The sequence below is a fragment of the Meleagris gallopavo genome, chromosome 1 (assembly GCF_000146605.3).
Source record: "Meleagris gallopavo isolate NT-WF06-2002-E0010 breed Aviagen turkey brand Nicholas breeding stock chromosome 1, Turkey_5.1, whole genome shotgun sequence".
Lineage (NCBI taxonomy): Eukaryota > Metazoa > Chordata > Aves > Galliformes > Phasianidae > Meleagris > Meleagris gallopavo.
Window position 1 is genome coordinate 80,162,332 of NC_015011.2, and position 23,587 is coordinate 80,185,918.

A 23,587-nucleotide genomic window follows, 5' to 3' on the forward strand; every position below is an offset into this window, starting at 1 on the left:
AAAAAAAAGAAGATCCCAGTAATAAATACAAAGGCTACTCCAAAAGTAACCCCTTCTATTTTATTATGTTGGCCCATGATGTCAGAGGTGGATGTAGCTGGTATGGCAGTAGATAATGAACTGACCCATTGATATTCCCTTACATGTTGTTGCCATGCAACAGATGGCAGAGGGAGTGTCTGACAGAATGGCTTCTGACATAGGAATGTGGATGAAGCCAAGGTGTGTCATTGAATTTCTTCATGCAGAAAAAAATGGTATTCATTGACATTCATCAATGCTTGCTAAAAATTTATGGAGACCAAACAGTGGATATGAGCACACAGTGGATGTGAGCACAGTGAGATGGTGGTCATGTGTGTTTCAGCAGTGGCGACAGTGATAGTGGGGAACCTCTGCTGTTGCAGATTGTTATGAGCATGGCATTCAGGTTCTTGTTCATCGCTGGGGAAAATGCGCAGCTAATGGTGGTAACCACTGAAAAAGAGTGCTTTGTAGCTGAGAATATGCTCTATCAAATGGTGTTATGGCCCTCTTTGTATCTATCGTAGTTTCCATGGAAATAAATACGTGGCATTATTTTTGAAGTAACCCATGTATAAAAGAACACAGGTGCACTAGGTGATAGGTTAGTCTATTATGTTGCAAGGATGCACAACCATGAAACAGTTAACACTTTCAAATGCAGTCCTACGACCTTCCATATTTACCGTAGAAAGGACCAATTCTGGCTAAGGTTGCAAGAGTGTGGAGGAGGTGCTTCAGTGCTGGGATAATTGGTGAGCTGTATATCAAGCTCTTCTCCGTCTAACAGCAAGCTGTAGAGATCATGCTCAGATAAAGGCTGCTTTGAGTCATTAGCCTTATCCATATTGTATAATACTAAAATGAGCATTGGTCTAGTCTGGTCTTCGTGTTCAAGTGAGATGTTGTGCATGAGCTGTGTCATCTTTTCTGTATTTAGATTTACCAATCCAAGGACTGCCTTTCTTGTTTTGTTTTTTCTAAATCTTCAGGGTGCTGCTGCATACCTAGATGAATTGTTCCACTGAATACGTTATGTTAGTGGTGCTAAAATGGACCTTTCTTCCACTACATGATGCCTTCATAATTTGTCTGAAACTTTACTCTTCTACCATTTAAACTGTCTAGATGCCATGGACTTTGCTGTCACCTTTCACTTTCTCAGCATTGCTCTTCACTGTATTGAATGCGTGCATTTCAGCATTTTTCTCTTATTCAGTGTGGTTTGGGCCTCAAATGAGGGAAGCAATATGTTTGAAACATGATCGAAGCTGATATACTTCAACTTGTCTATAAAGACAGCTATGGACTAATGTGCCATTCCTAATACTCGTGTTCTATAGACCGGACCTTACATCATGTTTGTACCTAGCTAATAGGGGGCCAGGCTGCTTTATCATTTACTCATCTAGAACTTAGACAACCCACATTTTTATGTTTGTCAGTCCTTTGAGAAGTCTGTTCCAAAAGTTGTACACCCATTCTTTCTGAAAAGGTGTGTGGATCTCTTCAGACCCGTGATCTTGCCATGACCATGAGAGGACTATTATTTTCCCAATAGAGCTAATTAGCTTGTTTAATTCAATTCTGCCTCTATACCTAACCACTGCATATCCCATTTTGTTTATCTGCCCTGATGGATGTTTGCAGCTCCTCCCAACTGAGCATCATGCACAGCTTTCATTAGGGAGCTACTTCTTCAGGCTCATTAATGAAGATGTTAAATGAAAGCAGACCTCACGCAGATTCCTACAGCACCTCGCTTCTTACCCACCTACTTACAACTTTGCTCTTACATGCCCCTTGTCGTTATCCTTGTTTATGGTTCTTCAAGCAATTTCTAATCCGTGACAGTGCTCCTAACCCAAGACAGATTGAATTAAATTCACTTGCAGGAGTTCGTAAAGTGCTATATTAAACATTGCTCCCTCTGAATTCCCTGCAACCCTGAATTTAAAAACAGTCTAAAAATAGTATCACTGGCCATGCACAGATTATGCTGGACCCTCACAAGTTATAGAGTTGTGGTTTTAGAACAAGTGATAAATATTATTAGCTTGATGAGGCTGGAAGACTGCCCCAGCTCAGGTCTCATCATCTCCAGAATTGACATTGCTTATGCTGTAACATCATTCCTGAGCTACCTGATTTAGAACTTCCATCTGGTTTGTAAGTCACCGTTTTTCCCTATTGAATTAATAATTTAATTGCTTATATAGGCAGTAGCTTAAATATGTACTTAGTGCTTATCCTTGCTCCAAAAGTGAATTCCAAACTCAGTACTACAGTGTAAGGTGAGAATTGGGCAAGCAAGGTTTTCATTCTAATCTAGTTCAGGAAAAAAATAAATCATATTTCATTACTAGTCTTTCCCTGGTGAACAATTAGATCATCATTACTATTTTTTTTTGTTTTCTATATTTCCTTCAATCTGCTGTCTCTCCAAGGGCATGATTTTGAGGGAGTCCCAAGAGGTCTGTACATGAGAAGGGTGAGATCAAGGGGAGAAATAAGCCGGTTGATATCCCTTGATATCCCTATGACCATTTCCTAAACAGTGCAGACCAAAACAGAACAGTGTTCATCAGTAAAATGCTGTGAATGATGATTCATATAAAATTGTGAAAGCTGTGATCAGAAAATGTGATGCAGCTTCCTACTGGAAGACCAGTTCTGTCGGCGTCAAAGTGTTTTGCAGGAGCATGGTGATGCAACAAATTTTTTTGACAGACGAGTGTCACAACAAATCATTTTAACTTCCTCATTTCATTTCACTAATGTCAAAACATTTAACTGCAATGAGGCAAAAACGTTTCATTTTGACTGTATCATTACATTTAATTTTGTTTAGATTGGCATGTTAATTTTGATACCATATATTTATACCTAATGTTGCAAATTGTTACAAAGCAGTAGAAAAGAACCTCACTTTTCATGTTCTTAAAATATAGACTTAAAATGTTTGCAGAGTTAATATTTAATGAGCAACTGCATTCTCTCCCTGAGGTAAATATCTTATCCTACAGTGGTAAGAAGCAGCCTTCAAATATTTCTACCAGTGCTGCTGTCCTCTGAGCTCCATATAGTTTCTGAGGTCTGCGTGCCCTGTCACATATAATTAGGAGCTGCTGAGTGAATTGATCGGTTAATTTCCATCTCGCACTCAGATGCATTTAATCCATTAGCTGATGATTTGCAGAGATTTTTTTTTTCCCTGAATATTTCCTCACCTGTGTTTTATCAATAGTTAAATTGATTGGGTCACCATTACTCACTGCTTGTCCAAACCCTGTTTCTTTGTTTGCCTCTTTCCGGGCCATGTGGTATTTTAACAAGCTGTTGGCACTTCAGTCATTTAAATGTCATCATGAATGTCACCTCTTTTTGTTTATTTATTAATCAGCATACCTAGTATCGAATGATATTTCCAAATAAAATTCTTTCTTCCTTTCAGTAGCCTCTAGCATGATCCCATCTCTGCTTCACAATACTATTATTTGCTCCTTGGTCAAAGACCAGCCAAAGGCAAACCTTCTTTGAGGTGTTCTGAACGCCTCAGCAGTTCCAGGAGAGCAAGTTAGTCATGGTTGTTTATAAATGGCTTTTTGTGGAAGGGAATTTTCCACCTAATACTGTTTCTTCTGCAAGGTATCGTCTGCAAATTAGGTTTTCTAAAAGTAGGCCTACATGACCAGACTGATCTTTTTAAAAGAAAAAGCCTTGGTCAAACTGTAGAGCAATGAGTCTGAAATTCTGGACTGTTGCATTTCCACTGTGACCAAAAAGCTCAGTTGAGATCTAGGCTACCGATAAATTAAATACTGCATGCACATAAAATCATAGAGTGGCTTAGGTTGGAGGGACCGTCAATGATCATCCAATTCCAATCCCATGCCATAGGCTTTGCACGCCTCCAAGGCCAGCCACTACTTCTCTGGCACATGCACTTGGCTGGGGAAGTCCTTGGTCCAAAGTCTTGGAAACAGAAGAGGCAGAAGAGGAGGAAAGAGAGGGCAAAGAGGGTAGCTCAAAGCTGCAAGATAGCTCCATGGCAGTTAGGCCCAGCTGTGGTTCTGCCTTCCCTTACACCCCCCCCTTCTGCCAGCCCCAGTATCTTCTGCATCTGTCACTGCCTGTTTCTTCATCAGAATGAGAAATGAGCATTCCTCTCATTTCTCTCTCAAATATATGTGCACAACTCTGGCACGCGATGGCAAGTACTACTGAATTCCAGCTTTTTCTCTGAGTAAACAGCCATGTCCCTCAGCTAAAATAGTGATGAAATTTGCATCTCAAGGTGAGACAGAGAGCAGGGCAATTTGCCAGCAGTTTCTGAGGCTTCTCTTAGCTCATCTCAGTACCAACACCATTCTGTAGGCAGCCTCACTCTCCATCCCACCCTCCTTGTTCCCCATTCCCTGGCTGCTAGCAGCAGCCTACCTAAGTCTGGCTTTCCCCTTCTCCCAGTCACTCTCCACTTTAAATAAAAACAACAAAACCAAACCACACATCCTTGTGAAAAAAACTGAGGAACAGAAGAGATGGCCCATCAGCTGCTAGGAGGATAGAGAAAAAGAAACTGAAATATGTCATGCCCTGAGGACAATGTCATGTTGCACTAGAGGGGCATGATGGACACAGACAGGTATCCAGGCTTCTAGGAGCTGTGCTGCAGGCTGCTCTCAGGCCCAGCTTTCTTTCCCAGCCCTAGTTTCTTCCTGAGTCATCTTCCCCCTTCTGTCTTTGATGCCCAGAAAGTCTGTAGACTTGAAGAAAACCAAGCCAGTTGTCAAGAGAGTTGCATTCACCATATGGTGCCTGTGCTTCCCCTGGGAAATTGCAAAATACTCTCAGACTAAGAAGGATTGGAAGCCATCAGTTTAGATCATTTAAACTAAGTTATACTAACCCATAGATCTCAACTCCTGGAAGAGAAATGTCCATTCTCCTCAAATGAGGGACACATTGTAATTTCCCAGTAGGCCAAACACAGCCTTCACTGTGCAAACAGCAAAGTAGATTGAAGCTGCAGTCAACTTTAATACAGCACCACAGCCCAAGGGCACTATAGCTGCTCTGATTTGGGGACCAGGCAGATCAGAACGGAGTCTGGCTCAATGGGATCCCAGTTCTCATTTCATATCAAATTGAAGGCAACCAACAGAGTTACACTATGCAGCTCAGGGACCACAGTGAGGACAGCTTTGTCTTGGCTGTTCGGTAGGTTACAGACCACCAGCCAAATGAGAGCTCCTGAAGAGGCAAGAGGTTTCAGGAACAAACTACAATATGTGTGTAAGTGTTTATATTTGTATGCATGTATGTGTATATATACTTGTAAGTGTTTGTATGGGACTGCTGAATCACGGCCTGAACCTCTGATTGATCACCTGAGGCGAGCAATGAGTCAGCCACGGGAGCACAGGTGAAGGCAAATCACCTGTGCTGCGGGAAGGGGTGGAGCCTGGCTCCACCTCTCCTAGACCCATTTAAGAGCTGACTGCCACTGGGGAAGGATCTCTCTGGAGATCCACTTCATTGAGTTTATCTTGTGAGCCTGGGGCAGGGTGAGTGACTTTCTCTCATTACTCCAATATAAATTATATTAGCCAAGCTCCTGGATATATATACACCATCTGTATATCCATTGATTATACAGTGTTCTAAGTATGTATGTATTTTATATGTATATACACACATATGACTCACATATGACAGTTTTATGCCATACATATTATTTTTCTGCATGAGTTGCCTGGTTGCATTGGGATGTACATTTCTATCCATGCTCTCCAAATATCCTTACAAATAATTGTAAGTCTTCAGTGTTTCACTCAAGCCAAACAGTAGCTTCTCCAAGCATGTATCTGAGTCAGAATTTCTCTCTCTTCAAAGGAAATATCTCCAGTAATTCTGCCTAAAGGAGGGATCTTTCTTCCCCCTTCTCCTTCCACCCCTCTCTGCTGTCCAAGCTCAGGCATCAGTACAGCACAGAGCAGCAGAGGCTATGGGGATGATGAATCTTTGAGCAGGCAGTGTCCTTCTCGATGCAATGCCTGGAAGCTGGTTGGGATCAACTGATAGCAAGGAAGGGGAGGCTGACATGTCTTGTCACATAAAAGTAAACATCTTTAGATGACTACAGGTGAGATCACCATGAATCTTACACTGCTTTAGGGGAAAATAAGAGAGAGGAGTCAAGAGGTAGATGTGTTTCTCACGCAGCTGGGCAGATGCTGATCATTTCTAGAGACTTGAATAGTAAGGGGAGAGAAAGCATGTGCTTACCCTTCATCTGAACTGCTCTGAGCTTTGCCTTCAACTGAATGGGCAGCAGAAGAAGGCATCGGGTCATTAATTTTAATTTTGTTATTCTTCAGCCACATCCAGCTGACTTCCCTGGAGTTCAGGGGGACAGTAGGAGCCTGTGGGCTCCTCCTATTCTTGTAATGAATGCATTTGTAATCAAAGAATTGTAGAATCATTTGAGTTGACAGGGACTTGTCCAACTCCCTTGCAATGAACAGGAATACCTACAGCTAGATCAGATTGCTCAGAGCCCTATCCATCCCCACTGTGAATACCTCCAGGGAAGGGGCATCCATCTCCTTGGTTCTGTTGGTCAAGAGAGCACCTTAGTGCAGTGCCATCCTGATACAGCCAACCAAAGCTGTTTGCATTTTGGTGCTGTGCTTCCAGCTGTTAAGTCAGAAGAGCTTTATATATCTCTGAGCTTTCTGTCACACCTCTCTCTCTCTTTAACTAGAGGTATGGTTTCCATCTCCACTTGCCTTTGTGTTCCCTCAGTAATGCTGACCATGCTCAGTGCCTTATACCTTCCTCTTGAACTACGGGTTTTTGTCTGTTCATTGTCAGCATCTTTCCTCCACAAATCAGGAGATGGCTTGAGACATGAAGAGTGTGCATCTGCAGTGCTCACCGTTGACTTCCAACAAATCTCTTCCCTGCGTTTCTCCTTCTCGAACCAGGTCTTGGTTGCTGTCAATCTCCTTCCATTCTGCAGTGCAACTGGCCAGACAGCTCAAATCCAAAACAAGTTTTCCTGCCCAGCATGATGGGGAAGTATATCTCCTTCCCTGTTGTCACCACCTCTCTTCTGAGGTAACTAATAAATTGCTGAGTCTTTAAATGGGCTGTTATTTCTTCCTTCCATCAGCACTCTCTCACTGTTAACTCTCAGTGCAGCTTCAGCTTCAATGAATTTATTGGCATGACAAGGTACATAGGTGATGCCAACGTTGACAACTTAATTCATCAAGCGCTACTGTCTTTCTCTCATCTACAGTCTTCCATCACTCCTTTTCTCTTTCCCCTTCCTCAGCTCACCTTTTTCTCTGTCTGTCTGGCTGTACCTGTCCTTCTGTCTGAAGCTCTCCCTCTCCCCCTCCTTCTTGCTCTGGTAGCCTCCCTAGGTGATAGTTAGCTCTCTCACACTCAAGACAATCTGTCTCTCCTGACAAACAGAGCCATCAATCAGAGGGCTCACCAGAGGGGGAAAGAATTGGTCTTTGCAGCACGGTGGCTATTTTCTTCTCTTTGCAGCACATGTGGGGCTGGGGGTTGAGGGCAGCAGTCTTCAAACTGACTTACAGAAGCCACGTTTACTTTAAGGCTGGTCTGGGACTGCAGAAGAGAGAGCTATTGTGTCACAGGGACAGAGAAAAGAAGAAAAACCCGTCAACGCCAAATGTGTATAGGCAGGTAGAAATATCATTTAAGAAGTCCAACAACTTGACAAAATCCCCCCAGAGAATAAGGGCTCCGTTAAATAGAGTAGTAAATGATCTGTCTTTCTCACCCCCCCCAATCCCATAATCTTTTGTTGGCATGGCAATTGCCAAAGTGTATAAAGAACGAGACAGATCCCTCAGGTATCTGTCAGCACTAGATACAATCTACCCAGGACAGTGTGTGTGTGGTATTTAATCCTCCATACATCAAGCATATGCCCAGGATATAGTGTCATACTGTATTTGTGCTGCATCCCTTGTGCCTATTTGTTATGAGTGTCTATGCCTGATCCAGTGGCAGGTTGATCCATATTGTGATGCCATCTCAGTTATGTCTCTGCTTTTCCTCAGACTTTGGCAGAGTTTTCATCATTGTGTTCTGATGCAAAGTTTCTTTGTTTTTTTAATCTCTCTTTATACTTTAAGGAAATCAGTTTTTCAGACTCCAGCTTATCATGACCATCAGAATAGAAAGTGTAGAAGTGTAGAAAGTCCCTCTCATTGATTAGTATTCCTGACTGTACTGATTCCACTTCTGCTCATTTTTAAGCTTTTACAATGTTTTCTAGATTCCACTTTTTCCCCATGAAGCATGTGGCTAATTTTCTCCTTTATGAAAAACCAATTTCGAATCATAGAATCATAGAATGGTTTTGGTTGGAAGAAACTTTAAAGATCACCTAGTTCCAACCTCCCTGCTGTGCATGGGCAGAGACACCTCCCATTAGACCAGATTGCTCAGAGGCCCATCCAACCTAGCCCTGAGTACCTCCAGGGATGGGGCATCCACAGCTTCTCTGGGCAGCCTGTGCCAGAGACACACCATTCTCTGAATTAAGAACTTCTTCCTAATGTCTAAACTAAATCTGCTCTCTTTTAGTTTAAAACTATTACCTCTTGTCCTATCACTAATTACCCTTATATTATAGAGTCTCTCCCCATCTTTCCTGTCGACTCTTTAGATAACGAAAGGCCACATTAAGATCTCCCTGGAGACTGCTATTATGAACAACTCTGATTCTTTCAGCCTGTAAAAGAGTGTTTTATTTTTACTTTACATCAGCAATGAAGAATCAGAAACAGACTGTGTAGTCTGTCTGTGGGAAGGTCTGCCTTGGGTTTGCCCTTTTTGCTTTGCCAAGAAAGTCTGCAGCATGATAATTCCTCATGGAGAATTCCCTTTAACAGTCTGAGACTTTGCAGATACTCTTCCCCTAACCTTCCTAGTCATCCTTTGGGGTTGTAGAGGTGAAGGCATTGTACCTGTCATGACACCAGTCAGATACCAATCACTGGGGATGCCATACATCTTGCACTCAGTAATTCTCTAAGAGTAGAATGGACAACTGAGCCTCAGAAAGGTGGACTGACTTACTCAAGGTCATAGCAAAAGTGTGCAGCAAAACAGTCACTGAACTTGAAATAACAGACCTACTGAGTCATCCACAAAGTCGTTCCTCTCTTCATTTTTGAGTAGAGTTGCTTACCTTGATATCTATGATAGGTGCTCAAATGTGGATGTGCTGTTATGGCAGAGAGTCACAGGCTATGTTTTCCTCCGAACTTAGCTTTTGATCACCCGCAGTGATGGAAGCAAAATGCAATTTTGAAGTGTTCTTTGGTGAGCAACAGGGAAAATCACTTCATTCCCTCTCTCTGGCCAGCAGTGCTAGATTCTGTGGCGGGTAGCGTTTTATTGCAAAATGTCATACAAAAGGTGTCTGTAGAGGTGCTGTCTCACACAATATGAAGGTGCTGGAGATCTTTTCTTAATTATTCTCCTGAGAGGACAATGTCTGCCCATTTCTTCTCAATTTTCTTACAAAGTCCTGCTGCTTCTTTCTTGCAGACCCCTGCAGGTATAACTTTCTTGTAGACACCCAGGCTTCTAGCAGCCAGACAACTTTGGGTGGGTAATTCCACTCGGCTCCAGTGGAATTTGCCTACCTAAGGGTCTGGTTCCCTGCACCTCTTTCCAAACCCAACACCAGCAAAAAAAAAAAAAAATTCCTGTCAGTTTTGAAGAGTTCAGACTTGGAGCCCATTGAGAGAAAAGGGACAGCCAGCATCTTTAATGTGCCTTGCTAAAGCTGCAGGCTATAAGGAATAAGCCTCATGTCTGGACGTGGGGAAGAGATTCTCCTTTAATTGAAATGGCACCAGTAATGTGTTTACAGAGCAAAGCTCTTGGAATCCATCCCTCACATCCCTTGTGGTTGTCTGCGCATATACATCATGTCCTTACCACATGGCAAAGCTTGGAAAACAAAACAGTGGGAAACTTCCAAGACCTCAAGGTGCTGCTGCACGTGGCTGAACCAAAACAGAGCACTCTTTCTTTTGGCGGAGAGTCTTGGGGAGCAGAAACTCTACTCCTCAAGAAACCTTGGCTCTTGGTTTGTGGGAAGGAAATCACCACAATTACATCTTAGCTGTAGTTGACTGCTTGCTTTCTTTGAAAATGCCTTTACTTCAGAAACACTGTGTTTTCTTTCTTGTCTTTACTGCTGGAGCAGGTTTGTGTAGATTAGCATGTCTGACAAGGAGTTTTTTGCCTTGAACTCTCTAGCTTTCCTTTCTCTGATGGCTGATGATAACATCCTGACCTTTATAAATATACTGCTGCAGCTATCACCAAGCTTTACAATAACTAACAATTCAAGGTCTCACAGCTGGCATTTCATAACTGCATGTGCTGAGGAAAGCCACCATCTGTGGATCCAGCAGCAGTGACAACATAGGAATGTACTGAGCAGCCCGAACAGAAAAACTACGAAGATGCACTTTGAGTCTTTTCATGCTCAAAATTTGCAAGATTTTTGGAGATTGGTCTTTGGATCAGGTTCTTTTCTGTTTGATGAGATTTTGGTGAAAGCAACTCTGTGCTAAGGCATCAGTCTTATTGCTGAACTGACTGCACAAGCAGCTGTGGTGTCTTCTGTTATAGAATGTCCATCATTCATTGAATTGGACAAATTGAATCCTCTTGGTGGTCAAACAGCTATATTTTCTTCCTGGACTGCTGTCCTAATCCAAGTTGTAGAATTATAGTACTATAGTTCAATCACAGCATATAGTATTCTTTGCTCTTCTCTGAATCTGTGCCCTTAACACAGGAATGAATTTTATCCAAAATTCTTAAAATATTTGAGTATGGGATTTTTCACTTTATTCTCTATACTTTGTACTAAAAACAAAACCAGCATTTCCAAAATGCTGCAGTAGCTTTGTGCTCCCCTGGAAGCAATCTTGAAAGGTAGTTACAGTAAGCTGTCCTGCTCCATTTTGCTCATTTCAATGCATAAGAAGGAAAGCCTGCTAATAAAAAAATGTTTTACATCTACCACATACATTTGATTTGAGCAAGAGGCTTGCAACTGAGAAGTTGTGGGTATTGGTTGAAACTGAGCCAGATCCTTGGGTATGTGGTATGCACAAGACACTTAGAGCATTGTATCCACTGTCCTGTGGCTTATCACAGATACTGCGCCATATACCATGGTCAGCCAAAGGAATCTGAGAGCAGAGTTTGGAGAGAGCTGCCTTTTTTTTTTTTTTTTTTCAGCCTGTGTGGTTCATGAAGGCTATTCTCTTCTGCGCTGTCTGTCCCTAATGAGCTGAACATACGCAAAAGTATGCAATCTGAAAAATAAATCATCAGACAAACAAAAACTCTTTGGTTCTGTTTCTCCTGACTATACAGCCATGATAGACAGCCTTGCCTTCATCCAGAGTGGGCTGTCTGCCGAAACTGACTTCCTACCCTGCTTTCCTGATCAGGAAAGCCTAATCATCTTTGTAACTCATGTCACCCTCTCTGAACCTGTATCTCTTGCCCTGAAATAGCATAGGCTTTTCTGTCTGCTTTCTGACTCTACCTGGCCTATGCTTTCCAGTCTACTTCCCAAAAAAAGAGGTAATAGGACTGCTGGGACTCAGTTAAAAAATTACTTTTTTTTTTTTTCTCTCACCTGTCCCTGTTATGGTTGCAATGCTTCTTGAAGCCATCACCCATTCTTGCTTTAAAAGAATTTGTTCAGAAATCCTTGACATCCAAGAAGGATCCCCCTGGGCTTTGAATCAAGCTTAAAAATAATCATACATTAGCTGTACATCCCATATACATCCAACATGCTTAATATTTATATGAAAAAGGTTTTCTTAACAAAACTCTCTGAGATGCATTTGGAGGACTTAAATTCTAAGGAGAACATTTCTCACAGAATTTATCTTCCAGGAGGGCAGGTTATGTCTGCAGAAGAAAAGACCTTTTATTACTTCAGTCCTGTAACTAAATACTTCCAGATTTGGGAAAAAAAAAAAAAGAATGGTCTGAGGGAAAATATAGGACACCCTCGAAGCACAAAAACTGAATGCTGTGTACATTTGTAGTCCTGGAAGTGTTTGGGATTAGGCAGCATTCCAAGGGTTAATCCTTTGGGATGAGCGTGGTAAGTATTTCTGTTGTTGCTTACACATGTCTTGTGAAGGAGGATGTTTTTTCACAGCAGGCCTTTCCAGGAGAATTGGTCAGAAAGCATTTGCACTGGGCTTCAGCAATTGCAGTCAGTTTTTGAGCTAAGAGAACCCAAGCAATGCCGATGGCAAATGCACAGAGCTTTCTTTTAAAGACATGGACCACAGATAAGTGGATTGCTGCAATCCTAGCATAAATTTGATATGTTAATTGAAAAGAAAAGAAGTTGTGTAGCAAGCAACCAGTACTTCATGTACAGAGGTCAGAATCTGGAGATAAGGAGATATCAGGCATGTGCCTGGCTTGTGCTTTCTGCTAAGCATGTGGCTAAGAATCTGGTGTCCAGATTCCACAAACGTGGGCTGGTGACCCTTTGCTTGGCCAAGGGGGACAGCCAGAATCCTTGGTGAAATGCTAACAGCATGGGGGCAGGGCTGGGGCTTAGGCTTGGAGCTGGAGCTGCTTTATGGTAGAAGGCTGGGATCTGAGATTAAGGGTGAGGCACTGGGCTAGAAGCAGGATTGAGACTGCTTTTACCCCCGTCCCACAGCATCACACCAGCACACTGAAAAATGAGGTTGGCTGGAGACTTAAGCTGGTTTTTTTTCTCTCAGGTTTGCTCTCAATTAGGAAGTAGAATAATTTCTCTCTTGACAAGCTCATGGAGATGAGTTTAAAATAAATCAGTGAGATCATGTAAGCAATAGAGCCCAGTTCTGTGCTGACTTTTCCAATGGGTCTCAGATAAGGCAGTTCAGCAGGTTTACGCTCCATGCTTTTCTCTGCTAAGAATCAACATACTGAGAGTGTTTGCCATGCAATCTGATGTGGAAAAACAGCCCTTAAATATATATCAGATGAGGCAGAACTTTCCTTTGGACAAAATGGTTTGGCTTGTCAGCACTGCAGCGAGGTCTGACATGCTACCCAGCCCCGTAAACTGAGGGGTTTCCCACATGGCTTTGATATAGCATGTCCTGTTTGTTGCTCCACTCCCACTCAGTGCAATAGGCACGGTCCCCATTTAGATTTAAATGATTCCCTATGTGACCACCAAGCAGGTGAGGCTCAGCTGCTCAAAAGGGAAGCTTGCTGTCATGCAAAGGCCAAACTGGCAGCCCCTGTGCTTCCTTCATCCTGTGTTCTCTGTACATCAGCAGCAACTGATGCCTCAGTGGAGCAGGCGGTGCTGGGACTGGCTACTGCAGGTCTCTGGTGGCTTCCTTGCTCAGGATGGGGCAGACCATTCCCTAAAGGCTACCAGGGATGAACATGGCAAAACATTCCCTTACAGACAACAGAAAGAAGCAGTTTTCAACAAGCAGTTACACCTTGTTGAAAACACTGCAGTGTATTTTGAGAGATCTTTTTTGAATCCTAAGGGATTCAAAACAAAAACAAACTTTCGTTGTTTCCTTCTACTTCACCAGAAGCTTTAAAGTTACTGGAAGAGGCGCTGGTGGGAAGAAGCAAACCTAGCAGAGCAGAAGGTCGGAGAGACGTTTTGAAGTCTGCACTTTTCAGTGAAGTTCAACAACTTCACTCTCTGCCCTCCTGCCCTGGTGACAGCTTCATCTCTCCGGTTGAGGCTGCAGCATGAATCAGACCGTAAAAAACACGTCTCGGGTCTCATGTCGCATTTCATCTGTAAAGTGCTTCCAAGACATTAGCATGCCACATCCCAAAGGGCATCTGAATTTTACTTGCTAGCCCTCAACTTGCTCCCCGTGCAGACTAGAGTAGCAACAAGCTGTTTCTTGTTACTACTGCAAAGAGCCGTGATTAGCCTGCTGCACACATAAGAGGGAAATTAAACCATTTAGTTGTGTTTAGCAGCTCAGCCCCTTCTTCAAGCCCTCTCTCCCCACTAACACATTGACTAAACAATGACTAATGAGGCCAATTTGCTGACAATTAATTGCCCCAGGAAAGGACCCCTAATTGTGGTGAGCAAGGTGGAAGCTCTAAAGCATTCAAGGGCGTGTGATGGTCACCAACCCCCTACCTCTGCCTTGGGGCCTATTAGCGACTTGGTATTTGTTGCAAAGTGCTGTTAATTGGGACCTCGGGACAAGGAAATGAGAACTCTGGAGGCTAATTGATAGGCACCTGCAGAGGGCTTTGGTAGCTGCAAAGTTCCTTTGACTTTTGTCAAGAGAAGTCCTGATGTTTTCTTTTTGCCCTGAAAGCCAGGGGCTCCTGTGGATTGGTGAGGGGGAGTCTTATTTTGCCCAACAGATGGGGGTCCTACTTGCCAATAGAGAGGGAAGTAAACAGACTGGAGGAGGTAACTAACTAATGGGGATATATGGAAATGGTTGTGGTGACTTTCTTGTCTGTACTCAAGGTTCCCTTCTTGGGATGAGCTATTAGAGCACTTAATGGAGATTATGGGCTGTTGGGCTTTCTTATTTTCAGTACCATTTGCTTCTACTTCTTGGGTAGATTAAATAGCTTTTGCTGTATCTCAGATCCGGTGAGTGGGAATAAAACTTTTTATTATTATTATTGTATTTTAAATGCATTTTGTAACTTATTGACAAAATACCCAAACATTAAGCAAGTTTATAATTTTAGACTGGGGAGCAGCTGCTTTGGAGTGTAAGTTTGTAACTCACAGTGTTGTGCCAAGCCCCATTTGCCAAAAGGGAGCAGCCAGGTAGCCTGGCTATGAACTACAAGGATTGCTCTCTTGTTCTGTCCTCTTATTGTGTTCCACTCATGAGCCAGCCTCTGTGGATGTGAGCTTGCATCTCCTAATCATTGGGCTGACTCATTTTGTAGGAAATCAGGGGCACAGCCTCACTCATTACCTGCTTCCATAGCCACATATGATAAAGCTGACCTAGCGTACACAATTACAGCTAATATCTCAGGAGGAGTTTTGAGCTCTGAAGAGGTTTGGTCATAAAAGGCAAGGATAACAACAGCAGATGTTGTGTGTTCTCTTGTTTGTGGTTTCCTTGCTGCCTCCTGTATATGGCCCCTGGCTTGTAATAACTGCTGTAGCGGGTGTTTTTGAGACACGGCAATGTTTTGTGAAAACAAATCACTTGCTTTCATTTTGAGAGCAACAGTGATTGCGCTGGGGGAGTGTGCTCTATTTTTCATGTCTCGGTCTTTCTTATTATATAAATTAATGTGAGTTGCAGTTGTCATGAAAGTAACAGATTGACAGCAATTAACTTGAATGGGCTTAGTGCAAAGCAGGTTTTGTGCAAACCTTTCCTACCTCGCTCTGTCACTGCACATTGCCTGGGACTTGCATTTCTCCACCAGCTCTGCCCTTGTCCCCTCCTGCTGTGCAGCCCCCGCTCTTGAGCTTCTTGAGAAGAATGGCTACTGGTTAATTTCCTATTTATTATTTACAATCAATGAAGTGTACGAGGAGATGCTGAGCTTGCATCAGGCATATCGTAGATCTGAAAGGGAGAAGAAGTAAATAGGCATTCATGAAAAGCTGTTCTTCCTTGAACTCATTTCCAGCTCTCCAGAACATGTCATTGGTATGAGTATGGCTGTGATATGTGGTGTTCTGCACATCGGTCCCTTCTCTCACCCTTCCAGTGGGTTCCTAAGCATAGGGTAATGTCTGCCCTTTTATGCTGAGGAGAGAAAAACAATCTGGCAGATTAGTCTTCTTTAGCAGTACCGTAGACCTGGCAGTGCTTTCCCAACATCACCAGAGCCAAAAGGATCTGACAGCAGCCTGATCTCTGGAGGGACAAGTTGTTCAGCTGAATAGAAGAACGTGGGAAAGTGCTGTTTAATTGTAATGCTTCCCATTCTGCAGGTCTCCAGGTTGTGATTTTTTGCCTTGATGCTAGTGGCTCAAAGAGGCCAGGCATGAGAGGTTTTTCTAGATGAGAGTCACTAAGAGATGACTGGGCAAGAGGAAGCTGTCACATCTCAGAAGCTCCTGGGTCTACAAGATTATTTTTTTTTCTCAGCAGTCATCCTTCCCGCAGTCTGGGAACTGTGAACATATAACACAACCCACACTTGGGAAAAAAATAATAAGGTCAAAGCTTCTCATTTTAAGACTATCCTAAAAAGGTGTGTACAAAGTAATGACAAGCGCCAAGCAGGCAATGCTAACTGTTGCTGGTGCTGACAATTTCAGCATTTTTAACATGCCATCTTGACATCTTGAAAATTAAGTCTCTGACTTTTTTTGTCTGAGAGAAATTAATGCCCGCTAAGATGTGGTCACTTTTAATGCTGACTGGCTTTTAAGCAGGATAATCTGAACTGGGCTTTAAATTCACAGAAAAAAATATTTCCTATGCTATTCCCCTTCCTCTCAGCCTTTTCTTGCCCTCTGTCCAAGGTAGCAGGCTGAAGGCAACCAGACATTATACTTCTAACAGGATTTCAGCCTTGAATGCCCTCTTTTTTTCCTCCACTGAAAAAGTGGCAAGCTAGATATGGCCATCTGGACATATTCTTGTCCTCTTGGGCATTTGGTCTGCATGGTCAGATCTGTTTCCGAGTTCATTTGATGTGCTGCAAATTAAAATGACTTGACGGCTTTGGAAGGGGCAGGGTGCACATGTCCTAACTGAAGCTCTGCTGCTGATGCCCAATAGTGGCTTTGTCTGCTGAGCCATGTGGCCTGGCACTGACCGTTCTGCCAGAGCCTCCATCTGCTAGGCCTACTTCAGCTTAGTCCAGAACAGACCTTTTCTTGGTTTGTTATGGGGCTTTTTTTCCTGATGCAATCACTAACCCTTTGAGGTTAAGATAAGTCCCTGAAACATGTGGTCTAGCACTGTTCTCCTCAGGGCTCTGCTTTCATGTTTTCACCAGCACATCACAGAAAAGCTGTACTGAGGATGCTGTGAAATCACTATCCTTGTGTCCACTGACAGAGAAGCTTGGGCACAACTCCTGCAAAAATAGCAGCACTCCGTTTTTCTTTCTCTGGCTAAGCCTACAAGTTAAAAACTAAGCCTACTCAGTGCTGAGCCAGATCTCATCATGGTGCTGCAATTCACTGCTGCTTACTCATACCACAAACATGAAGCCGTAAGTGTCTTTTGGAGGAAGCAGGGCATTTAATTTCCTACCTGGAATATTTCCCTTCCACTGTCCTTTCTGCAGTCCTGAGGCATTAGTGGCCACTTTCGGAGAGCACCGTGTGACTGTTGTTTTGTACTGCCAAGCATGTGCTGTGCAGAAAATCCCAAGTATAGGGCTGTGATAAAGGGAAGGAAGCAGGAAATGGATCGCTTTCACAGTCAGTGGAACTCTCATACATCCCTCAGCATGGTGGGATTTAATTATTTGGCAACATCAGTGTTTTTCAGCAATGCTTGTTTGTTGTTGTTTTTTTCCTTATGTCTTCTCCAACTTCTTCCTACAAGTATAGATGCACTAGTAATGGCTCACAGTGAAACAATGAAGTAAAAGGTATCAGGGCTTGTTCATCAGAGGATTTTGCTTTGAGAGAAAGGGATTGATTTTCTGCTCTGCCTTGCTTTACTCAGTGTTGTGCTCTTAGGAAGATATCCCTGCTCTGAAATTCCTTATCTCCTGAAAAGGGAACCAAGGTGCAATCAACTGTTTCCCAAACATCTCTTACTCCATTTGCCTCACCAAGATCTCAGCCATCAACACAAACTCTTGCAAGCAGACTGGCTTCCAAGTTCATTTCTCTTTCCATTCTAGTGCCAGTTAGAGAAGGTAGCTTAGGTTTTCATCCAGGCAAGGCTTGAGTATCTCCAGGGATGGACATTCCACCACTTCTTTGGGAATCTGTTCCTATTTTTGATTTCCCAAAAATGAAAGTTTCTTCCTCATTTTGAGTTAGAATTTTCATTGTGTAGCAGCTCTTATCTGCTGTTTTTTGCTGATCACTGTGCAACTCTGATTGTTGCCTATGCACCTTTCCACTAGGTATTTGCAGACAGTAGTAAGACCTTCACTCTTCTTTCTCTCTTCAAGTGTGAACATACCCATCTTTCTCAGGCAATGCTTGTACACTGTGTGCTTGCAGCCTTCTAATTATCTTGGAAGCCCTCTGGTGGACTTGCTTCTGTATGTCAATGGCATTCTTGTACTAGTGAGCCCAAAACTGGATGTAGTGCTTGAGAGACAGCATCTGAAGCACTATATAAAGAGATATAAAAGATATAAACGCTTCCCTCCACTTAGGTGGTTATACTCCTGTTAATACAACCTAACACATGGTTCATCTTTGCTGCAAGGGCACACGCACCACAAGCTTACTCAGAACCTGTGGAACCACTACTTCTGCTGGGCTACTTTCACCCATCCAGCAAATATCAGGGTGGTTGAAGTTCCCTGCCAAGCCTGTGACTTTGAGGCTTCTTCTGTCTGAACAAAAGGACACTTCATCCACTGTCTCTTCATAATGAAATAGCTTGGTAGCAAAAAAAAAAAACAGCCATCAAGTGTGACGCTGTGATGCCCTCTAATCCATAGCTCTCAGCCAGCTCACCATTCAGAATAGAGCTGGTTGTACTCCAGTCACTGTGATGACTGTATTTGTGCACAGCCCATTTGAGATGGGCCTGCAGCTTTCACAAGCAGAGTGCAAAATCCTTTGCTGTTGTGCTGGTTCCCTCTGCTCTCTCACTGACTATGGTGCTGTCCTTTCTCTCCATACTATGACAGTTCCTCCCCACTCCTCATTTGTATCTCTCCTCACCTAGGTTAGCAAGCTTGCCTGCAAATATGCATTTGCCTTGTTTTGTTCAAGTAGTTCCTGCTTGGGTGCCCTTGCTCCTCCAAAGAGATGCCATGGTCATAGATACTGAAGGCCTGGCTGTGAGTTTGAGGCCAACAGAATGGGGGTTGTAAACACCATTGCTATGAATCCAGGTACACAGCTTGCTGAGGTGAGTTGCTCTCTTCAGGCTTCATTTCCTTTTCCCCACCTATCTCATAGGCAGCTCTGCCTCAGAAGGGCCATCAGCCACTCCTGCCGAGGAGCTGGAAGGGGAGGTTGCTGTCTGTTTACTCTGTGGTAAGCAAAGCAGAAAATGATGTTGTTTCATTCCTCGCTACACACAAATTTGGAAGCTGGGGAAAAAAAAAGTAGAAAATAAGAAGATTCCTTTTTAGCTAAACTCCCTCACCTCCTCCTGGGCGTGAAGCGTGGAAGAGACACAAACATGAGGAAGGAGAAACAACCACGGCTTGTTTTGCCTCAGAAAAGGGCTGGGAGGCTGAAACACAGGACTCACTCCTTGCCCACAGCCACTGGTTCAAGCCCCAGTGGAGTCACTTCATTTCATGACAGAAACTCACTTACTTAGGAAGGCCTTTAAGGCACCAGGAGCACAAGCTGTGTCTAATCTGAACCTTTAACCATTCTACTGTGCTTTGGGAGCTGTGCCATGGGAGGTGCAAGTAGTGTCTGGCATCCTGCTTGGCTGAAAGGCACCACAGAAAACTTCCTGCTGTTGTTGTACCTTCACGCAGCAAATCTCCATAAGCTGTGGCTCATATCTCTGCTTCTTGAACTTGTTGTGGCAGTCAGAGAGGAAATGAATTTAAGGGCTCTCTAGATTCATTCCCAGTTAGTGTTTGGTAACACAGGCAACAGAGCAGGGCCACTTGCCCTTACCATGAGTTTTATCAGCCCAGGGAAGGCATCAATACCAAATGTACCTCTGATTCTGTGCCTTAGGTCTGGAACCCTGCAGGAGGACATAAAATAGTGTCCAGGGTTACTTTAGTTTTAAAATGAATGTTGAGAGCTGGGACAGTGTGTAGAGTTGACCTTCTTCTGTGCAGCCTTGGGGCAGTAAGGCAAGTTCTGAGAAGTTCCTTTATGAAGCCTACAAACATAAAGTGTCACAGTTACAGAAAAAGATGTTTCTACCTCTTTGAAGATGTAGGTTCTCAAAACAGAGGTATTCCTGTAAGGCAGTTCCCAGAAGAGGAAAATTAAGGAGAGAAGATAGCTAAAGGAAGTCTGGTGCAGTAGGATTTTCTGGAGATGCTGATTTGGTCTCCTTATTGTATATTTCAGGTGAGTCATGCAGGTCCCATGACTGTGCCACCACAGAAGTTAGCACTGCTGTGCTTTTTGGGCATTGTATCAGGTGCTCTCTAGTCAATGCTGGCAGCATTCTCAAAGCCAGAAGACCCTACTTTTTCAGTGTTCCCTTACTCAGCTGTGACCTTGCCCATGTCTCTGTTTTGGTTCTGTTTTCCCTCTCCTGGCTGCTTCACCCCATGCGTACTCCTGAAAGCAGAGCATTGCTCTACGTATCTTTCTCCATTCTCTTTTTACGTCTTTGCACCATTGAAAGGTTGTTACACTTGAATTGATTTTCTCGGCTGCTGAGAAGGTATAAGCTTATATTTGGATCACTGTTCTAATTCAGAAAACTGGGTGGTAAACTGGAGTGCAATCTGTAGGAGGAGTTCATGTCTGTCTCTGGTTAATAAGTAGATAGGTTAATAAGTAGGACCAGCTTCCCTCCAGAATTAATGAGGTCCAACTTTGTTTTGTCTTCACAGTTCCACCAAAGATCTCCAATATCTCCTCGGACATCACCGTGAATGAAGGCAGCAATGTGACCCTGGTTTGCATGGCAAATGGGCGTCCAGAGCCTGTGATCACCTGGAGGCACCTCACTCCAACAGGTAAGTGACTCAACAGGCCTGTATCCTGCTGATGGTTTGTGAACTCTGCAGTAGCTTCCTTCTTTTCCAATGTTACTGAAAATTTTAGTAGAAAATCAGACAACTGCAGAAATGAGGCAAGGCTCCTCAGTGCATTGCAAGCATGTTTTGTAGCATCACCTCCAAAGCAGGCTAACCAGATTGTCCCAGGGAACAATTGGAATTACTTCAGTAGATGTTATGCAGAACTGGACTTGTGATTCTGTTTAGCTTTGACCTTTGTCTTGCTGTTCCAATCTCTACTGCTGGTAATGCACGTGAAGGGAGTGGGAAGAAAACGATGCTGGAGTGGGAGAGAAAGAAGAATTTCTATTTGTATATTACATAGAAGAGGTTCTTTCTGAAAAACTGAGTTTGCTTCCCATTAATTCACCTTAAAAGGGAGAGGAAAATAGTAGAAGAGGTGATTTTATATTACTTTCCACTTTGGCAGACAGTGTTCTGGTGTCTTGTGTGGTGAGTAAAGGAGATACTTGATCTGCCATGCAAGTGAAAAGCAGGCTAGAGGCGGAATTATTCAACAGTTTTGTTCTGCTATCTAAGTATACCTTCCATGTTTGAGGATGTGGCAAGCTTGGAAGGAAGATGTCCTTTAAGTAGTCAGACTCCGTGGTGATAGCAGTGTGAGTTGCAATGAAACCTTCATTCCTTAAAACTCCACTGGGGATGGGAACAACTGTTGGGTTTCTCTTCTTCTGTATCATGTCATTTGAGGAGAGAGCTCCTTACTAGATTTCCTTTTTGCCATCATAAATTCTGTCATCTGAAGCATGTGGGGAAAGCATTCGTTAACTCTGTATTCTGTGATATTGCCATACTTGTAAAGGGTTAAGGAGGGCTTGAAGTATGCAGAGTACAAGCTTTCTTTGTATGCTAGAGAAATTTAAGCTGTCAGCCAGCAAAGGGAAGAGAGTTGCACAAAGAAAGTTAGGGAGAGGGGGCCAGAAAGAGATGATAAAACAGGGCCCAATCCAAGTGCTGCATCCAGAAGCCCTTGGATTTGATGTCTGTGGTTCAGATTGGCATTGTTCAGGTTTCCTGTCTCATCTCTTCAGCCAAAGTATTCATGTATTTGAAATCTAGATACGCATCTTGTGGTTTGGACCATTTCTTGCAGAAGAAGGAAAGAAGATGGGTAAAGACTGCCAGGAAGAAGTGGGAGGAGCAGATGTGGGGAGCTGATGTGGGGAACACTAATCTTTTATGGTATCATTGTCACTGCTTGATTTTCCAGCTTTTTTAGTATTAAGCACAGATGCTCCATTGACATACATGGGGAAATAGGTCCTATCTTTTTCACCTTTAAATATGTACTTTAAAATCTTTTAACGTTGACAGTTTTGCTCTTAAGATTTATTTCCTACTGAGTCTTCCATCTTACTGTACATTCAGTCTTTTAGTCTTCAACCCAACTTTTTCTTGTATTTTAGTATGAAACACACTGTGAGCACAACCTAATGTTTGAGTTAAAGGAGTTACAGGAGAATTAAATTAAATCTTCATGAAAACTGAGTCCTGACATGTATCAGATGCATCATTCAGAAGAGAAATATGAAGATTCTTGTCTTGGCTCATCACTTCGGCTGCATGCTTGTGTTTTGAGGTATTTTTCAGTTGTACTGCCTACTCTGTGGTATCACTGACTTCATTTCTCCCTTCTGAGGACTCCTCAGAGCATATTTCCATTCTGGCAATCCTCTCTGGTAAACAACTGGACTGGGGAATCCCACCCCTGCGTTTATTCCTGTGTCAGTTTTCATGGGTCTGTTCATTACTTTCCCAGTGTGCCTCCTCACTTTTCTTCCTGTGCTATGTGTCTGAGAGACATTGCCTTGTTAGCATCCATTAGTGTCTTCTCAGTAGCCCTCTTTCAATCAAACCTCAGGCCTTCCCTTTAACAGTGATGCCCACCAAGCTCCTCCTTTCTAACTGGGGAGGAAAAACAGGCATTCCTCATAACAGTCTGTCATGTCCACATCTCACTGCTTATTCTACTGTCTCTTTCTGCATCTCAACCCATCTATTATCTTTTATCCATACAGAGGAACTGATTTCAGGCAGAAGTCCAGTCTTTGTGTACCACGTATACCAGTAGGACACTTGTCCAAAATGAGGGACAAAAGGGTTTCTTTTAAATGTTTTCCTTGAAGTTGACAATTAACAAAAAATTCCAAATCTATTTCAAAGTTACCATGGTTAGAAACATCTTCTCGGAATCTCCCTTTTCCAGGATTGTCAGGCATTTTGGCTTGATTTATGCTAGTTTTGAGCACATCTGCTATGCATCAAAGAGCTATTTTAGACATTGTAAAGGTTTCTGAAATCAGTCTCTTTTTCTCTCTGTGGATCTTTTTGTGATTAAACTCGTGACTGCAGAATTCTAAGAATGAGTGTTACGGAGCTTGTGTAGGAGGTTTTGAATGGACAGGTTGTGAAATTAAACCAGCACCGGGGGTCGAGAGAGCCAAATTACTTTTTCTTTGTGCACTTTCCTGAAGGAGTTCATTAGCAAATTTGTCTACTGTTTCTTTCATTCATTGATTTGGTCAGTAGTGTTTGGCTAATTATCTGGGTTAGAACCACAAAAATGATTTATTTCTTGTTGGCTGGGAAGTGGAAGATACAAATGCAAAGGGAAGTCAGTGATGCTGTCTTCTTTGTGCAAAGGAAGCAG

At 43.0% G+C, this 23,587-nt stretch overlaps 1 protein-coding gene across 5 annotated transcripts in view; it reads left to right on the forward strand.

The window, feature by feature from the left end:
* Positions 1-23,587, forward strand: part of LSAMP (limbic system associated membrane protein) — a 974,787-nt gene that overhangs the window by 845,805 nt on the left and 105,395 nt on the right. For all 5 annotated transcript variants that reach the window (XM_019618792.2, XM_019618776.2, XM_019618784.2 and 2 more), the window contains one exon: positions 20,749-20,874. In XM_019618792.2, the coding sequence (XP_019474337.1) occupies positions 20,749-20,874 (126 nt within the window). The remainder of the gene's footprint in view (positions 1-20,748; positions 20,875-23,587) is intronic.